Below are 20,415 nucleotides of genomic sequence, written 5' to 3' on the forward strand. Positions count from 1 at the left end.
TCAATATGCTAATAGCTGTCCTTTAATGCAATCAATAGGCAATATGAGAGATAATTATTCAAAAGAATAGACCTGGGCAAAAAAAAAGTGATTTAAGGCACTGAAACAAACATCTCATATACATGATGCTGTCTATTTGTAACAATGAAAACCTCACCCTCTTAATAATCCATTAGCTTTTCCCTGCTTCTCACAAAGCAAGCTAAACCCTGCTATGGAAAGGGTAACATAGGCAGGACTTTAAGGAATAAGAATCATTTCTTTTCTTCTTAGGAGTTAAGAAAAGTCAGGTCCAAATGTTCACTTTTGGATAGCTGGAATAAGATGAATATTTTGAACAATTCTAGTGGGAATGAAGACAGGATATGAAGGAGAGGGGAAGCAGATGTAAAGGCAGAAATAGAACCACATTTAGGTTCAAGCTATACACCATGACACTGTCGTTCCAAATAACAATGAGAAAAGACGAAGGCAACTGCAGCCAAGTGAAAACAGATTCCTTATGAAGAATTTGGTAGAGAAGTCCTTCTGGTTATACCTAAAGGCCTGTGTAGCAGGGTCCTTCATAAGGAGCTTCTGAGAAGACACCTTCATCTACTCTACTGCAACAACCCCAGAAGCCCATTCCTTAGGTTAAGATGCTGCTTTCATCCCAAATAACTACTAACAGATTCATTCATTCATTAAATCTATGCCAAGTACGGATAATGTGCCAGATATTAGGGATACAACAGCAAATAAAAAAGACAGAAATCACTGCACTTTATAGAGCTGACATTTGAGGGAAGATGTTTCTTAGCCTAGAAAAAGGTGGCATATAAGGCCTAACTGTTTTTCTCCTGATCCCAGGTTCCCACAAAACATCCCCTGGGCCTAATGATAAGACTTTCTGGTCTAACCTCTAAGTCCTCTGCTCTTGGAGCTTCTCTGTTCTGTAAAGAGGAAGGTCTTTGTCTGCGTGTATGTCAGAGTGCACTGACACAGGTCAGCCCATAAGCTTATCTGCCCTGGTTGAAATATCAGACCAGAGAGCCATTATCAACCCTGCCCAACAATCTGTGCAGGCTAATGGGTACCTTTTCTTCACTGATGCTGCAATTAGCACATATAGATGCCTGGGTGACAAGTAAGAAGACAGACAATGCCCGGAACCTGCCAGGTTGAAGGGCTGTCCTGGAAGTCCTCTTAGAGTGCTTAAAGGCTGGAGAAACCAGCCTTTGAACTTCATTGAACTCCGAAGCAAGGCTGATTAATGCAGTTCAATTTAACAAATACTTACTTTGGACCTATTCTGTGCCTAACCACTAACTGTGAAGGACATGCAGATGAGCAAGACAACTCACTCCTCCCTCCTCCTTCTAAACCACGGAGTGCTTTCCAAATTGGAGACAATCTCTGGTCTTCATTACTCCCTTTTCTATTTTCACTGTCATTGCTCTCATACTTTTATACCTGAACAAGTTCCTGGGTGATCCTCTAGCTTTTACCCTTCCCACATACCACTATTAGACCAATTTCCTTGACTATCACATTGATTGGCTAATCCCATAAACCCAAAATCCTTAATAGCTCTCCACTGATTATAAAGCAAGTCCAAATCCCTCACCCTGACATTCAAATATTACCATAATCTGACTCCAATCTGTATTTCCACTCTTACTTCCTACTACTTCCTTTAGGAATATTGGGTTCCTCCCAGACTGGTCTATTTTCCGTCCACAAATATTCCCATCTATGTTCTTTAATCCCGTGCTCAAACATAGAAATACTATAGTCCAAAGGCTTTCAAAAACTTCAGCAACAGTAATCCATCCTCTCAATTTCATAATAAAGAAACTGATACCCACAGAGACACCCAGGGAGTTAGCAATATACCCATATCTTTAATATGCATTTTTATTTTGTGCCTTCCATTTTTTTCTGTTTTTAAAATTATACGTTATACAAGAACACATTTGCCTTGCAAAAAGTTAAAATAGAAAAAATAGATTAAAATTATTAAAATCATGTCTGAAAGAAGAAATATTACTACCAGTCTTACAGAAATAAGAATTAAAGGGAATATTATGATCAATTGTATGCCAATAAATTACATAACCTGATGAAATGGACAAAGTCCTAGAAAGACACAAGCTACAGTAACTGACTCAAGAAGAAGTAGAAAATCTGAGAAGACCTATAACAAGAAAAAGATTTAATGAATAATTTCATTCAATCTTGAAAACTTCCCACATGGGAAAAAAAAAAAAAAAAACCTCAGGACTAGATGGCTTCACTGGTGAATTCTACCAAACATTTAAAAAATAACTAACATCAATCTTTCACAAACCCTTCCAAATAACAAAAATATAGAAATCCTCAATAAAATACTAGCAAACCAAATCCAGCAACATATTAAAAACAAATTGTCTACCTTACCAGATGTGATTCCAGGAATGGAAGGTTGCTTCACATACGAAAATCAGTCCATGTAAATTACACCATATTAGTGAAATAAGGTTACAAAATCCCACATGATCATCTCAACAGGCACAGAAAAAGCATTTGCAGAATCCAACACCCTTTCATGATTAAAAAAAAAATACTAAACAAACTAGAAATAGAAGGGAACTTTTCTCCAAATAATAATGAACATTTATAAAAAATCCATAGTTAATATCATATTTAATGGTGAAACACTGAAGGCTTTCATCCTACAATCAAGAACAAGACAAGGATATTCACTTTCATCACTTTTATTCAACCTTATACTGAAGGTTCTAGCCAGAGCAATTGGACAAGAAAAAGAAATAAAAAACATTGCATCAGAAAGAAGTAAAACTATCTCTAGTCACAGATCATATAATGTGATATACAGGAAATCATAAGGAATCCACCAAAAAAACCTGTTATAATGAATAAATAAGTTCAGCAATGTTGCAGGATATAAAAATCAATTATGTTTCTATATACTAGCAATGAACAATCTGAGTTAAATTAAGAAAATAATCACATTTAAATAGGAAAAGAAAGAATACATAGGAATAAATTTAACAAAAGAAGTGCAGTCTTATACAATGAAAACCGCAAAGCATTATTGAAAGAAAGTAAAGAAGAACTAAATAGAAAAACCTCTCCTATTCATGGATTGGAAGATTTAATGGTGCTAATATAGCAATACTCCTCAGATTAATTCAGATTCAACGCAATACCTATCAAAATCTCACCTGGTGTCTGCAGAAAATTGAAAAACTGGTACTAAAACTCATATGGAATTTCAAGGGACGCAGGATAACCAAAACAATTTTGAAAAAGGAGAATAAAGTTGGAGGACTCACACTTTCTGATTTCAAAACTTCCTACAAACCTATAGTAATCAAGAGAATGGGGGACTGGCACAAGAATAAAGATCAATGAAATAAAACCAGGAGTCCAGAAATATATCCTACATTCATGCTGAATTGATATTTGTCAAAGGTGCCAAGATTATTCAAGGGGGAAAATATAGTTTTTTCAACAAATGGTGCTGGTACAACTGGATATCCACATGCAAGAGAATGAACTTTGGCTCCTACTTCACACTATACACAAAAATTAAATCAAAATGGATGAACTATCTGAATGGAATCAGATTATAAAAGTCATTAAAGAAAACATAGAGGAAAATCTGTAACATTAGACAATAGTTTCTTAGATATGACACCTAGAACACAAGCAACCAAGCAAAAATAAAGCGGACTTCAACAAAATTAAAAACTTTGTGCTACAAATGATACCATCAATAAAGTGAAAAGGCAACCCAGTAATGGGAAAAATATCTGCATATCATATATCTGATAAAGATGTAGTATTCAGAATATATGTAACTTAACAATAAAGTAACAACCCGCTTAAAAATGGGCAAAATATCTGAATAGACATTTCTCCAAAGAAGACATATAAATGGCCAATAAATACATGAAAAGATGCTCAATATCATTAGCCATCTGGGAAATGCAAACCAAAACCATAAAAAGATACCACTTCACACGTCCTAGAATGGCTATAATAATTTAAAAGGTCAATAACAAGTATTGACGAGCATGTGAAGAAATTGGAACTCTCACGCACTGCTGGCAGGAATGTAAAATGGTAGAGCTGCTGTGGAAAATATTTTGGCAGTTCCTCAAAAAGTTAAGCATATAGTTACCATATGATTCAACAATTCCACTCGTAGGTACGTACTCAAGAGAAATAAAAACACATGCTCACACAAATTCTTGTACACAAATGTTCATAGTAGCATTATACATAACAACCAAAAGTAGAAACAACCCAAATGTTCATTAATTGATGAATGGATAAACCAAAATATGGCATAGTTATATAATAGAATACTATTATTATTGGAAAATTGCTAAGAAAGTACAGTTTTAAATGTTCTCACTACAAAAAATGATAAGTATGTGAGATGATGATATGTTAATTTAATCATTCCACAATATGTGTATACATATATATATCAAAACATTACATCTCCCAAATATATACAGTTTTATCTATTAAAAATGATTTTAAAAATATGTTCCAGAATTAGACAATGGTGATGGTTATACAACTTTGTGAATATACTAAAACCCAATAAACTGTATACTTTAAAATGGTAAATTTTATTATATGGAAATTATATCTCTATTAAAATAGATACATAAAAAGCTAAAACTGTCTAGATAAGGTGAAATTTCCCCTGATTGTTCCCTATCCTAACCATATTCTACCTCTCCAGAGGAAACCATGGTTATGGATTTTGTGTGAAATCCTTGTCAACCTCTCTCCTTGCATTTATATACCTATATGCATATTCCAACAGACTCACCACTGTTCCATATGATAAAGTGATGATTACCCAGTCCTTGGTACAACCTCTTCAACATCTTTAGTAGCCTCTCCCTGCAAATGGATCAGTAGTTCTAAAAGAAAACTGCCATAATATCCAGCCAGTAATTCCTTCATAAAGTTAATAAAGGCTCAAGGAGTGTCTTAGAAAGCCAGCCGGCCCCTGTCTCCAGCAGTGTAATATTTCTGAGAAGAGAATGGGTAAGCGGTATTGTCTAAATCTCACCTTGATATTTTCAAAGGCCAAATCTAACCAACCAGAGAGTAAAAAGCAAGACATCCTTTGAGAAGGTGAGGGGTTATTTCCAGTCTCATTGAACAACAGACTCTCAAAGCTATAGCATCAGTTTATAAAGGAAATGGAAGGTGGACTAGTCCATGCCACCCCTTGCTCCCCAATCAATACATAAACTCCCTTGACAACATACCCTGCCAGCAATTGCATAGCCTATCTGCTTGAACACAACGAATGATGAGGAGATCACTGTCTCCCAAGGCAGCCCTTTCCTTTTTCAGATAATTCTAATCATGAGCTCTGTCTCTGTCTGAATAAAGTTGCCAACCAAAAATCTCAGCAAACACTACAAAAGGGCAAAACACAGACAAAGGAGAGAGATTGGAGGGAACGTGAACTCTTCAGTAACGAAGGTCACCAAAAGGCCTTTTCTCTGCCACCACAGTGAAGCAATGGTGAAGTGTGGATACAAAGGTGAATGTGAGGGACTGAGAGGAACCTGGTTAGTTGCAAGCAGAGCTCCCACTTCACAAACACACACACACACACACACCCTGTTTTGGAGCCCCAGTCTCAGCTTTCAGGAGGATCAGAAGTGCTTGGGATTCCTGAATGTGCATGCCAGGAAGCACTTAGCATTCCTGCCTGGCACAAAGACAATCAGCATGGTACGTACAGTCAGGCACAGAAACTACTCCTCTACCCCTCAAGGGAAGATTTAATAACTGTCACTAATTATATGAAGTATCATAATAAGAAGGCTGCTAACAAATCGTTCTCCCTCTCCAGCACCAACACAATGAGAAATAAGCAGCTTCAATCAGAGCAATGAAAATTTTTGTTATATAACAGACGAAAAGAGAAAAAGAAAAGACCTGTGTGAATATCCTGTTTTTGCATTCATGGCTTTCCATCAGCACATTAAAATGGGACCGACCCACCGAGTTTCATTGCTCTTCAACACAGACGTGTGACCTCAGGCAAGCTACCCTTTCCATTCATTCCAACACATTCTGTTTATTCACACCTCTGTACCTTGTATCTTTCTAATGCCTGCCCCCTACTCCCTCTTCAGGAAGACCTTCCCTACTCTTTTCTATCATTCTTCTTTTGTCCCTGGCTTCTCTGAAAACCTAGTTCAAGAACAGTGCCTTCCCACAAACTCTCTTACTTGGACTTCAAAACAGCCCTGCAAGGCAGGCAAGCAAACCTTTTTATTTCCATTTCCCAGATGAGAAATACAAGGCCAGATAGGGGGATGCATCAAAGTGGCAGTCAGGATTGAAGCAAAGTCTCCGGACTCTTAGGCCAAAATTAGGAGAGACAGTCTATGACAGTGGTAAAGGGTGAAGACTCGGGAGCCTGATTTCAAATCCTGGCTCTACAACTACCTCTGAGTAACACAGAGTAAGCAACTTTAAGTTTTCTGATCCTCAGTTTCCTTACCTCTGAAACAGAAATAATATCTATCTATCTCATGGGGCTGTTGTGAGTATTAAATAAGGTAATGCATGTAAAACGGTTTCTAGCACAGAGTCAAATAAGCTGTTCTTGTTATTATCCCCTAGGTTGGCATCATCTGCCCCTAGAACAATGAAGCAACATATGAGAAACATTGTCCTCTCTAGTCAGGAAAGAGTTTTAGGAAGTACTTTTGTAATTGCTTCGCAATTGTCCCAAATTTCTTATACTCCAAATGCCACCTCCTTGACAACCAGACTCAAAAACCCTTCCCAATGAATGGAGACTTACTTAGTCGAGGCTAGAGGTATTGATGATTTCTGCCCATGACAAGGCTTCTCAAAGTGAGAACTCAAGCTAGAATGGGAGTGGATTGGAGTGTAGGGAAACCCTTCACAGATAACATAGCTTCCTTCCCAGTCAAGAAAACTAGATGCCTCTAATAAGAACTACACTCCACTCTACCCCTAAGTCTTCTCCTTTCATTGGTTTTCATGGAATTATCCTGCTTAGATGTTGATAGAATTTAGGTTAATTAGTTAAGTAGCCACAAAAGGAGTGCTCTACCAAGACCTTTAGAAGTTCATTTCTTCTGTATTTCCTTTGATTTTCTTTCTGTTTGAGCTAAAATAAAGAGAAGGCTTCCATTTAAGCTATTCAGATATGGAAGTACCGATTTCATGATGAAAGCCTCACTAAGGGAGAATGCTGAAATCAAGCTGACCTGAGTTACTCATCTCCCAGAAAGCTTGCAATTATTTGACAGACATTTAGAAAAGAAAAAGAAAAAAAAAAAAACACTTCAGGATGGTGATGTGGCAAACACTGGCTTTGGAGTTGGAATGCGATCTTGTTTGGGCTATGCCATTTACTAACAAGTTAAAGGCAAGTCTGGCAGGGTCTCATTTACTTTCTGATCCTCCAGGATAGTACCAATGCCCTAGATGGCACCTGTTCCCTATTGAGGCTTTTCTCGCAACATCTGTCTTATGTTTTTTACTCCTTTTAGCCTGTATCCAGGCTGATGTAGTCTCCTATAGCTACTGAAGTCATATGCCTCTTCCCGACCTCAGTTCCTATGAATCTAATCCCTTCCCTAACTATCCTGTACTTTCTACCTGCTAACATTTGTACAAAACATTATACCATCTACAGACTGAGAGGAGAGAGGAATGAGGAGTGAGTGCTAATGGGTATGGAGTTCTTTTTGTGGTGATAAAAAAGTTCTGGAATAAGATAGTGGTGATGGTTGTACAACATTGCAAATGCATTGAATTGTATACCTTAAAATGATTGAAATGGGGAAGGTGATGTTATGTTTATTTTACCTCAACTAAAAAAAGATTAGCCGGGGTGGTGGCTCACTCCTATAATCCCAGCACTTTGGGAGGTTGAGGCAGGTGGATTGTTTGAGTCTAGGAGTTCAAGACCAGTCTGGGCAACATGGTGAAATCCTGCATCTACAAAAAATACAAAAATTAGCTGGGTGTGGTGGCAGGTACCTATAGTCCCAGCTACTCAGGAGGCTGAGGTGGGAGGATTGCCTGGGCCCAAGAGTTTGGGGCTACAGCGAGCCATGATCACGCCACTACACTTACAGCCAGGTCAAAAGCGTAAGATCCTGTCTCAAAGAAAAAAAAAAAAAAAAAGAAATTATGGAGAATGGGCTAGAAAAGTTCTTGGAGTATATCTGTTCCAACCCCTCCATCTTTCAGGGGAGAAAAGTGAGATTTGGCAAAGTGAAAGAACTTGACTAAAGTGACAGAGCTTAGGCAAATCACCTCCCTTATGCATACCCTTATGCATAAGTTTTCACATCTACTATCAGACTCTTAGAGGATGGGCTGAAGGTCTAGAGTACCTCTGTATCTTCTCAGTAGCCATTTGATGATCATCTGTTGGGTGAATGAATTTTTATTAAGTCCTTCATTCTACAAATTAAGAAACCATTTTCACTGCATACTCCCTGCCCCTGGATACCTGTTCACCATGCTTTACCTGCTTATTGAAGCACACTAAACAACCTGATGTTAGACCAATAATACCAGTCACTTGTCATGACAACAAACCACCCTCTGTCTGCTGCCTACTGATGCTACACTCTACCTACTGGGCTGGACTTTCTCCCAATATTTTCAGTTGGGAGGGTCCTTACCCACCGCACACTCTCAGCCTATCCCAACCCACAAGGGAAAGTGAACTTCTAGGACTTGCCCCAAATTCAAGTTCATCTGGCTGCACTGTTTTTCAGGGCTACTGCTGGCCCCGTCCCATATATAGCATCTTTATTAAATGTACCCTTAACAGTAAGCTATGGTTACTTTATATAAATATGGGAATGAGTCCATCCCACACATGGCATTCAGGGCCAAGCTCTACTGAGCAGCAATGTCAATAACTGTACTACCTTAATAAGCTTATCAAAACAAAGAGTTGGACCAATGGGCAGAATTTTCAGGTCTATTATTATGGCTCTTTTCCCTAGTACATCTTAAAAAGAAGTTTTTCAATCCATTCTTGGGTTCCTACATATAACACAATGTTCCACCATTTATTTGTTCATAAATGGAAGCTAACTGCTGATGTATGGCCCCAGTAACATTATTATGCCTCTTGGTAGAGGTCAGAACAGCCAAGAAAGAACACTGTCCAATTACACGTTCAGCAGGGTCATTAGTTGTAATATCATTCCTATTAGTCTTGAAAGCCTGGCAGTGTCAGCATGTCCAGGCCTCCATGTAGCCCATGTTCTCATACAAGTGGCTGAATGGAGTGGGCCTTGCATGCCCAGATGGCCTCAGTCTAGCCACTCACACATAGCAGCAACAAGAAGCTGATTCATCCAAATAATGGTTAAAAGATGAAAGCTCAGAAGCCTGGAGGACAGGAGAGGCTTGGCTGACCTGGTCTTAGGTTTCAGATCTCTGACGGGCTGTAGACAGAGTGGAGAGTCAGTATATTCCAAGAGGGTTTGAGAGAGGAGCAGCGAAAAATGAGGACATTATTTCTACCATTTACATTAAGAGTTTGCTGCAAGTATTACCAGTATTATTATTGAGTGTTTCCTATGTGTCAGATCCTATTGTCAGTGCTCTTCCTGTATTTTGTTTAGTTCTCCCGACAACTTAATGAGATAGGTGTTGTTATATCCTCAATTTAATGATGAGATCACTGAAGCATACAATAGCCACTTTGCTAATAAATGGAAAGGCTCTGATTCTAATCCAGAAAGATTATCTCCAGAGCCAGTTCTCTTGGACATTTACACCCTTCCCATGAGTAGAAGCTCCAGAAAGACAGATTCTAGTTCAACATAAGGACAAACTATTTCAGATCTGTCCTGAGGTATAACTGGTGGCCTGAAGAGGTACGGAGCTATCTGTCAGTTTTCACTTCTGAAAACTAAAAAAAGAGACCAACCCACTTCTGAGTATTGTTTCTCTAGTGACCCTCTAATATAGAGGACAACAGACCTCTCAAGATGCCAGATACCCTTAGTACTTGTCTAGACCACTCCAGGAGGTGGCTGTTGCTAAGTGCTAGACAGTCACTTTTGTTCAGGACTTAGTAAATACTGGTGAGAAGATATTAATAGCACTAGAGCCATGTAAAGATAAGTGGTTTCACTCTTACTCATAATGATAAATATACTGATGAAAAAAGAAAATATATATATACAAGTATGATGATTTTCCAAAAATTTTGTACTTTACAAAGAGCCACAGAAACAGACCTCATCTCCAGGTACTCAGTCATGGTCCTCCTCTCCTCAAGTCATCACACCACCAAGGCAGTACATACACGATGCTAGGAAGGTCTACGCTAATCCCCAAATGAACCCGGGGTTTGATTACACAGAGAAAAACAGGTGCCAGGCCCAAGATCATAGCCTCAACTCAGGCAGCCAACCAGGTTACAAATCCATGCTATGGGTCAACAGAAGGGCCTTGGAAAGCCCCAGAGCCAAGAAAACCATTCAGAATGTCTCCTACTGGTGTCAACTCTTAAATACCATCTTCCTATTGAAAAAAAGCAACATGTTTCAAGAAATTGGCTCAGACTACAGCATAAGGGCTAGTAGCTGGAAATAGCAGAGTAGTTCAAGCTTGGTTTACAGATGCTGGCCAGGTTCTCAAAAGCCCAGGGTAATTTTAGCTCTGGTCCTGCCTGGAGGCTGAGGGATAGGCTATATGACTCTCAAGGTTGCTTTCAACTTGGGATTTCTATGAGGGTGACCTGTGCTACCTAATTTGGAGGAATCATCTGGGTGATGTAACAGCTACATTTAAGGTTCTCTCTGAGCTGAAGAGGTCTCCATATTAAAAGAAAAAAATAAAAAACCTCCAATTAGCCAAATGATGTGCTAGATGATGTAATCCAAAAAATGTGCATAGTGAGAAGCCATTAAGATAGATTATGTGAATGCAAATGAGTTCTAATAATGTCATTTGAAATTCTAGTACAGGGGAGAGAAATTGCCATAATCCAGGGAGAAAGACTCTCCCTGCTAATGTCAGCCTAAACTCACAACCTATAATGTGTTACCTCTAGGGCCACACATATAAATGATATAAATGTTTAAGACTAGAGACTTACGAACACTTTGAAGCTTGAATGGATAAACAAGCGTTGGTATATTGAAACTCCTCTCAAGAACGCAAAACACTATTGCCTTTAGTCTGGAATGGAAGGTAAGTCCTCAAGTGTTAACAGTCTTGTTAGCAGCCCAAGCCTGCCCTTTCTTGATTGTGCTATAGGCCAGAAAGCACAGGATTAAGATTCAGAAGGGGACAACATCACTAAAAGTGCTGGAGCAGGGCACACAAACAATCAGTTCTTCCACTGAAACAACCTTAAACTGGCAATGAATGACAGAACCCATTGTTTTGGAACCCCAGAATCTAATCCAAAACTTGCAGCAACTTACAGGGGATTGTGTAATGCAGAAAAGGGCAGCAAAAATTTGGTAAGAGAGCATTGAAGCACTATTGCTTATCCTCTTACCATCCCCCATTCCCCAGCGGCTGAGGTGACAGTGGCCCACATTCCTGGTGTGGCTTGCTGGTGCCAGGAGATAATGACCTTGTTCTTTACAATATTGTAGCTGTGCATTTTGACTTTTTTGGCACTGAGGGACTAGCACAGAGGTTGACCTCTGGCTGGAGAGGCTTTCCAGGCTGTGGCTGCCTTTGTTGAAAGATTTAAAGACATACACTGCTCATGTCCACTTGGGACAAGGGATTGTGGACAGGACAAATAGCAAACACATGCAATAGCACAGGAAGGAGGAAGCTAAAAAGGAAGTTTCTTTCGGGAATAAGGATTCATAAGGGCCACCATGCATACCAGGGAAGTCACACTATAACACACATGCCCAGGACCAGATGCATGCTCAGAAAAAACCCTCAGAGGACCATAGGCTTGTATTTCTGGAGGATGTGTGATCTACATACAAACAGGAGAAGGCTGAGACAGAAGAGTTGATGACCTGGCACAGTCTCAAGTGGGTACTCCAGCTCAGAGTCAAGCTGCAAAAACCAGGAAAGTAGTATTGTTTGTTTCTTCTTGGATCCAGATGTTTAAGGAAATGTCAGGTTATTGGCTGACCAATGAGATAAAAGAACAGAGACTTCAGCGACCATATATAACAAGAATACAATCTTGCAAAAATAGTTGGAAAAAGTCACTAAACAAATGGACAACCACGGCCCTCAACAATCAACAGTAGCAAACCCTGGGGAGAGAAGAAAATCTGATTTCTAGAGTTACCACATTATAATATTCAAAATGCCAAGTTTTCAACAAAAAATTACAAGGCCTACAAGAAAACAGGAACATGTGACCTATTCACAGGAAAAAAATAATTTGGCAGAAAACATACCAAAGGAAGCCAAGACATTAAACTTATTAGACAAAGACTGTCTAGTAAAATTATCTTAAGATTCAGGAGGCCTGGGTTCAAGTCCTGGCTTTGCCACTAATTCCCTACATGAGAAAGCAAGTCATTTCCATTTTCTGGGCCCATGTTGCCTCAGTATTTATACAATGTGGAGGTAGGGTGACCAATGGCAACAAGCTGGGTCCTTGGGAGATAATTTATCCTACAGATGTGTTCTGTTTGACTCTCATTGTGCTTCTTTAAAAATATGAATTCCTCATTAACACTGTTTTAAATATAAAGAGTTTTACATAAAAATCCAATTCCTGGCTTTTCTTGAAATACTAGAAGATCTGGCCCCTCTGGGCTTTCCTCTCCACTATACCCCACTCTAATGATGCGAACCATCCAAGTCACTTTTGCTGTCTTTAGATGGGGCATGGATCTCCCAGTTGGACACAGGTGCCCACTTAACCCTTGTCTCAATTTGTTTCACTCACTTAATTGGCCCCTGTAAGCATCTAAGTTGGCCACTCTTGGCTAAGATGGGTCTTTCCAGTTCTAAATCTACAGTGAATCTAGGGTTTCATAAAGGTGAAAAGCTTTTCCCAAGTATCTCTTTTTGCAGCCAAAAGAGATAATACATAAATAAAAGCCAGGTCACACTCTGAAACAATGGGCTTTCCTTTGAAAAGGAAAAGTTGGGTTTCCATGATATCTGGTCTGTAGAAAGCCAAGAAATGATCCTTTCATCTCCATACTTCCAAGCAGGCCAGAAACCAGAGAAATAAAGAATTTGAAAGAACAAGAAAAGTATATATCCAGCTCCTGATGACACCTCAGCAAGCTCTTTACTTTCTGACCAAACCCATGCCTTGTCACACAAGCCTCACCTCCCATCAGTAACAGGTTGTCATGTGTCCTGTCCACAACCTACCCTTAATTAGGCAGCAAGCTCTCCTCAGGCCATGGCCCAAAGTCAGAAAAAAAAGGTTCATTTTGTGCACAGTGACAAAGGAAAAGAGCCTGAATGACTTGAAGTTAGGGTCTATTAGACAAAAGGAGGCCCACCACAGAGGTAGGATTTGCTACTTAGAGACACAATCATATTCTAGTAGTCTACCCTTAGCTCCTAGCAGGGAAACCAGCCCAGAAAAACAGCTGAAGATGTCGACAACTAGATATGAGGACTGATGTTCAGCAAGTTTAATTCATTTAACCTTACCAACTACTGGGAAGGTATATCAGCTCCTACATTGCTCTTGTGAAGCCATGTCCCCAGTACAGAAAGGAAAGAACCTGAGAACACACAAACACACATATACACACACACAAGCACATACAAGTATGAAATTCTGAACAACAGAGGAGACAGGTGTGAATAGGTCAAGACACATATACCTGGTAAGTTCCTGTACAGTGGTTAAATGGTATCATAATTCTTCTTTACAAGTATGCAGCATATCACAGGTAACAAAGCATTTTTACAAGACCGAATTGTCCCCATTTTACAAGGAAGAAAACTGATATTTGAAGATGCATAGGAAGCTGCTCAAGTTGCATTTCTAATAATAGAACTGAGGCAAGCATCTGGGTTTCCCAGACTGCAGGTTGGGTTTTAACGTGTAACAACAGGTAGGGCTAACTTGAACAGAACCACAGTAAGCACCCTTGATTATCCATCCTAGGGTTCAAATGTCAGCAATGAGACTTCCAGGTAGGGAATGAAGATACCTCACCATGTCAGTCACCAATTTAGTCAAATGATCTTATTTTACTAGCCTGGAGCCTGGGTGTTAAGTGTTTTTGTTTGTTTGGGTTCTTCTTGTTGTTTTTTTTTGTTTTTTTGTGCTACTGAAGTGATTCTGTTGTATAGCCAGGGTTGAGAACCACTTGAGCTAGACTCTGTGGTTCCTGTAGGAACACTCCTCCCGGCCTTGGACTTAGGGGCATTAATGGCTGCTCACTGATATTCTGAAGTCTGGCTCTGTCATTTGCTTCCCTGAGCCATCCTGGCTTGCTCAATCATTTCCCCCCATCCTTGGATTTACTATTTATTATAAAAGTGACATTTCCCTGAAAATGAAATGCATTTGGATTTGGGTGGCATCATCATTTGGTACAGTTTAATCCTTCTTTTAAAGAGGGAGGTCTGTAAGCACAAGACATACCAGCTGTATGCGTACAGGGCCTCACATTAGTCCTGAAGTTCTGTGGTTATTGATACGCTTTTTCTGACTATCCCTGGGACTGATTCATTAACCAGCAAAGATGAGATGGGACACAGATGGCATTTGCAGACTCTGACAGAAGAGAAGAAAAGATTGGATATTTCATTATCCATGATAGAAGGGAATGAGAGGTAATTTTGTCCATTCCTCTGCTTCTAGGCAGTGCCCTCACCTAAACTGTCCCAACCAGGTAACAATACTTTCTGGATTTTTTACCTTGAGGAAGGAGGCCTCTATCAACCTCGAGGGAAGCCTTGATACATGGACCTTCTTGGAGCTAATAAGGTAGTGGTGATGATTATAATTATGATGATAATCATAAAACAAGTTACCATTTGCTAAGTTCCTAATATCTGTCTAGCACTGTGCTAGACACCTTATTGGCATGTATGATCTAATTCCTTATAAAAAGGCTGTTATCCCCATTTTTCAGATGAGGAAATCAGGGCTCAGAGAAGTTAAAAATCTTACCAAAAGCTATAGAGCTAGAAGGTAGTAAAACTGTATCTCAAGTTTTCTGACTCCAAATGCCCTGTTCCTTTCTTTATATCACATTGCCATAATTCTAATATTAAGGCCCTTCAACCTCTAGGAGCCCTAGCTAGCCCTTCTGACCTTTTGTTTGGGGTCTAGAAGACTTCAGCCTAATTTTACAGGAGAAACTAACAAAATGTGATAGGCTGTCGTAAGGATAGTTATAACACACCCTCATGTAGCTTCAGTACTTGTCTTGCCACAAAGCAGTTTTTGCATGTTTTATCTCATTCACTGTGACATGCCCTGGCATTAAAGAACTGTCAAGACCATTGTGCAGATGAGGAAAATCAGAGCTCAAAATAGTCAAATAACTGATTCCAGCTCACAATTCCAAGAAAGAATAAGAGCTGAGACACCTAACCAATGTTATTCTCCCATAGCACCCTGAGGTCATAAGCACATTGGGATCACTTCCTTTATAGTGACCCAGAAAAAGCAAAAACTGCTGAGAAATTCCTCTCAAGAGCCTCTCTGTTAAGGACCAGGTTCTTCATGGTACAATGTCAAAGAGGCAGAAGGTCTGCAAGACCTTACATGCCACTTGCTTCCCACCCCCAGCATATTTAGATCCCAGCCACTTGATTCTCTTGAAAAAAGTAAAATCTGATATCAGTAAGCTCTAGCGCCTGGGGGGCAGGGAGCTCACACTCTTATATTAACATCTGAATACATAGTGACAACACACAGGGGTGTGAGAGGCAAAGAAGTAGACAGGAAGGAGAGGAGAAGAGCAGAGGAGCAAGAGGAGGAGATGGGAAGAAACTACGAGAAGAAAGGATAAAAAAAGATGAGAAATAGAAAGCAGAAAAAAGAGAGATAAGAAAGACAAAAGTTCACAGCAATATAGGGTTAAAAAAGTTATTCAAAAACCACCAAGGCCAACCCCAAAAGAGGAAACCAAGACCCAGACAAGGTAAGTGATTTGTACAAAGGTGGGAGGTGGTGGGGCGGGGGTGTTAAACAAGAGACAAATGAAAAATCTAAAAATTAAAAGGTCACAGATTAAAGGAAGCCCAAGTTCTCTGTATGAGACAATTTAAAAAAAAGGAAAAAAATATGAGAAAAACCACCAGGAGAGAAATAAACAGGAGAACAGAGGCTGGTGAAGGGGAAGCCAGGTACAGGCAGCCAAGGAAATAGGAGAGGAGAGTGAAGACTGACACTCACCCTCACAAAGCTGGCAGGAAACCATCCCTCCTCATCGTCGATCTGGCCCCACCACCAATCCTTGTTGGAAGCATCCAAGACTTTGATGACGTCGCCAGCTTTAAATGCCAACTCCCGGTTGGCCATGGTGACGTGATCCCATACTGCCTCAGCACTAACGATGGAATCTCCAGTGATCAGCTTAGGAGACAAAATGAGAATGTGTTCAGTCCACACAGCTACCTTGCTTGCCCCTTCCCCCACCCACAGAGCTCTACTACTTATAGAGAAACTCATATACTCAAGTGGTGAGAGATAGGGGTGAGGGGGATGGCACTGGAACAAAAGTTCCATTAGACCACAAGACAAACAATACTGTCAACTCTCTGTTAGCCAGTGCACGGAATGACCCAGAATATGAATATGTACTACATATGCCTCATGCTTTTTATCCCTAATCATGAACTTCTCCTACGCAGAACAAAGAAAGCTCCAGTCCATCTCTCCTTGGTGCTTCAAGGCAGCTCTAGGTCAGGAATGGGTGGAGAGGCTGAAAGCAATGGCTAAAATGAGACTCAAGCTTATTTGCTTTCAATTCCCTGTGCTCCTTCCCCTTTCCTCCTCCTCCTTGGAACTGACCAATTGAGAGTTGGTGGTACATTATTTAACCCCACCGTGACCCTCCTCCTGGTGTAACAGACCATAACATTCCTCACGCATAATGGACCCCAGTCCTGCAGCCTCCTCCTCTCACTCACACATGATGTCATCCAGAGAGGTCATGGGTAGGAAAGAATATGGCTTTCTGTGATGCCTTGCACCCAAGAAACTCAACTTTAGCACAGATTCTCTCAGTGATTTGTACAACCATCCTGTGAGATACAGTAGGGGGAGATGTCTGGGTTGAATTCTGCATTTGATGGATGGCAAAACTGAACAAGGAAGTGATGAGCTGGAGATCAGCCCGCAAGGTAGGACTTGTGCATGGAATGGACCCTAACCCTGCTCACTAGACTTCATGGCTAGCAGGACTGGGCTCCACACAAGAGCAGGCAGACATCTATTCCACTGCCATACCAGCAAACAGACATTCATGAAACTCATCTAAGCACAGTGATAGGGATGGGGTGGGGGTGGGGAGGTAGTCTGCCTCTCTCTACCATCCTGCTCACTGTGTTATTTGTTCTTTTTCCCTCAACTGTTCCAGCTTGTATGGGCCATCAGTCTTCTCAGCATTTGGGGTAACAGATTCCAGAATAGAGAACACATGGCCTATCAGGCAAAGAGACTCAAGCACTCTCTCCCAAGCATTGAATTTCTGAACAAGTCCTCTAGAAGTCAGCTTTTCCATCAGCCTACTTTGCTCAAGGCAATAATGGCTCCGTAAGACCAAAACTAAAACAACTTTAAGACAATAGAAATAGTCTATAGAATATACATCCTCTTTCATATATCTGTCCTCCAACATGCTAGCCACAGAATAACCCTAGGTTCTCAAAATAAATGCACAACACATATGAACACATATATATGAACACACACACACATACACACATGCTGATCTTTGACTTAAGTTAACATGTTTTGTTCAGGTCCTGCCTGATGCATCTGCCATGGCTCAGGATTCATCTTTGTGCCTTCCATAGAAGGTAAGGCATAGGGTGAGCTCTTCAAGATAGATAAAAAATAAATTTCCAGCAGGACCTTTCACAACACCACCTTTCAAATACGTCATGCTTTACGCTTTGCTAAGTGTTTTCACATCTACTACATCACTTGATCCTTACGGAATAAACTGGGCCTCACTATTACCATTCATTCATTCATTCATTTTTATTTTTTGAGATGGAATCTCTCTGTTGCCCAGGTTGGAGTGCAGTGGCGCAGTCTTGGCTCACTGCAACCTCCACTTCCTGGGTTCAAGCGATTCTGGTGTCTCGGCCTCCCAAGCAGCTGGGACTACAGGTGCATGCCACCACGCCCAGCTAATTTTTGTATTTTTAGTAGAGATGGGGGTTTTTCCATGTTGGCCAGGCTGGTCTCAAACTCCTGACCTCAAGTGATCTGCCCACCTCAGCCTCCCAAAGTGCTAGGATTACAGGTGTGAGCAACTGCACCTGGCCATTTACCTATATTTTAAAGAGGAGGAAACTGAGGCTCAGAAAGGTGACCTAGTCCTTCAGCCAATAAGACAAGTAATACATTATGAAGCTGGGTCTTCTAACTTTGTGTGCTCTTATAATTATCAAACTGTACTACCAATGTCTACTCATTATCTATACTGAATTCCATCTATGATATCATAAGACAGTTGTCTCCTAAAGAACCCTACAGGAGATTTACACAGCCACCTTTAATCATAGATGCCCCTGATGCTGAGGACATTCATTTTTATGTTGAACTTGCTTTCTTCCAATTGTACTAAAAGTCAATTTCTCCTTGTTTTGGCCTCAGTGAAGAAAAAGAAAAGCTGGTCACTGGCCTACTAAAGTAAATTTTTATAGAGAAGTCTCCCCGCTCCTGGAAAAGATGGGTCCCAAGTAGGCATTGTTAGAACTCAATAAGCACATACAGCCCCAACCCAGAGCACCATTAAGACCTGTAGTTTAAAGCTATACCCATAGCTTTTTATCAAGTGTCAAAGAGTATCTCAGTATCAGTTACCAACCTTCTGCTCAGGACACTATCTGTGGTGCTCTTTGAGGTCCCCCAGGCCCAGATCTGGCTGATTCCACTGTCTATACTTTTTTACTTTGCAGTCTTCTTTTCAGGAACTCCATGCCTGGCTTTTCCCAGAAGCAGATAGCTGACTTTTGTCCCCCATTTAGTCCAGCTGATATACCTGGGCCCTCAGGTCACAAGGCTCAGCTATACCCTGGACAAAGCCAATCTAGGACCTAGTGATCACAAAAACAACTAACCAACTTGCAAGCCTGTTGTCAGGGCTTACTTAGAATTAATGACTGTCAGAATTGGACAGAATTTTAAAGATCATCACCTTCATGCCCTCATTTTATAGATGAGGATTAACAAAAGTAACTTGCCTACAGTCATCAAATGGTCAGCCTCCTGGACTAGTGTTTTTTCTAACATAACACCACAGAGAGGGAATACAGGTAGAAAAAATAATCTGAATTTAAGACCTTGTTATACTACTAGCTAAAGGTGTAATGATAATTATGATGATGTTAGCTAATATAGAGCGCTTACTATATGTCAGGCACTATTCTAAACACGTTATATACATTAATTCATTCAAGCCTCACAGCAGCCCTTTAAGGAAAAACTATTACTATTCATATCTTACAGATGAGGTAGCTGAAGCTCAAAGAAGTTAAATAATTTGTTCACACAGCCAATAACTATTGAAGCCATTATTCCAGTAGAGGCACAGTCTGGCTCTAGAGACTCTGCTCTTATAAACTATTCTGCTTCTGGGTCTCAGTTTCTTCACCTATAAAATGGGGATAATTCTACTCTACCATCTGCTTTGTAGGGTATAAAACACTGAACTGAGAGCTGACAGGTATGTGCATGGAGGTGAGAGGAACGCTAATCCAGAAGGGGTTAACAGCTGTGTGGGGCTTCTGTGTTCTCTCCTCACAAACACAAGCAGGAGCAAGGGGATGTTCCTCCCTCATCTTCTGAGTTGTTTTTAAAATGTAAACTAAACTTAACCTGGAAATTGGTTCCAAATCTTCCATTTGTGTACAGAATTAACTTTTAACTTGCTACAATTTTTGTTAAAATGCACTTTGCTCTGCTCATCCATCTTCCATCCAACATTCATTCATTGAGCTCCTACTGTGTGCGGGGATCTGCTCACTGTGACTCAGCTGCAGTCCTTACCTGAAGAACAAAGGGTTTCCAGGTACCAACAATGCATGTCTTTCCAGCAGGATGCAAAGGTGGTTTTATGGGCAGGCATACCTACCTTCAATTCTGGGCTTTACTACTTTAGAAAGTAGCAATGACAATAGGAGGTGAGGAATAGAAGAGGAGTCAGAGAGACAAACTTAAATGTAATTGTCAGCATGTAATTATGACATCTAGGAGTATAATTTCACAAAAGC

General features: G+C 40.3%; 1 protein-coding gene across 15 annotated transcripts in view; it reads right to left on the bottom strand.

The window, feature by feature from the left end:
* ARHGEF9 (Cdc42 guanine nucleotide exchange factor 9) overlaps window positions 1–20,415 on the bottom strand; it is a 160,016-nt gene that overhangs the window by 81,987 nt on the left and 57,614 nt on the right. For 11 of the 15 annotated variants that reach the window (XM_054471702.2, XM_054471708.2, XM_063660642.1 and 8 more), the window contains exon 2: window positions 16,364–16,543. The exons of 3 other annotated variants lie outside the window; for them this stretch is intronic. In XM_054471702.2, the coding sequence (XP_054327677.1) occupies window positions 16,364–16,543 (180 nt within the window). Of the gene's footprint in view, window positions 1–16,363; window positions 16,544–19,010; window positions 19,409–20,415 lie in introns of those variants that run through there. One more of the 15 variants, XM_054471707.2, reaches the window with a different exon arrangement.

The sequence above is a fragment of the Pongo pygmaeus genome, chromosome X, assembly GCF_028885625.2.
Source record: "Pongo pygmaeus isolate AG05252 chromosome X, NHGRI_mPonPyg2-v2.0_pri, whole genome shotgun sequence".
Taxonomy (NCBI): Eukaryota; Metazoa; Chordata; class Mammalia; order Primates; family Hominidae; genus Pongo; species Pongo pygmaeus.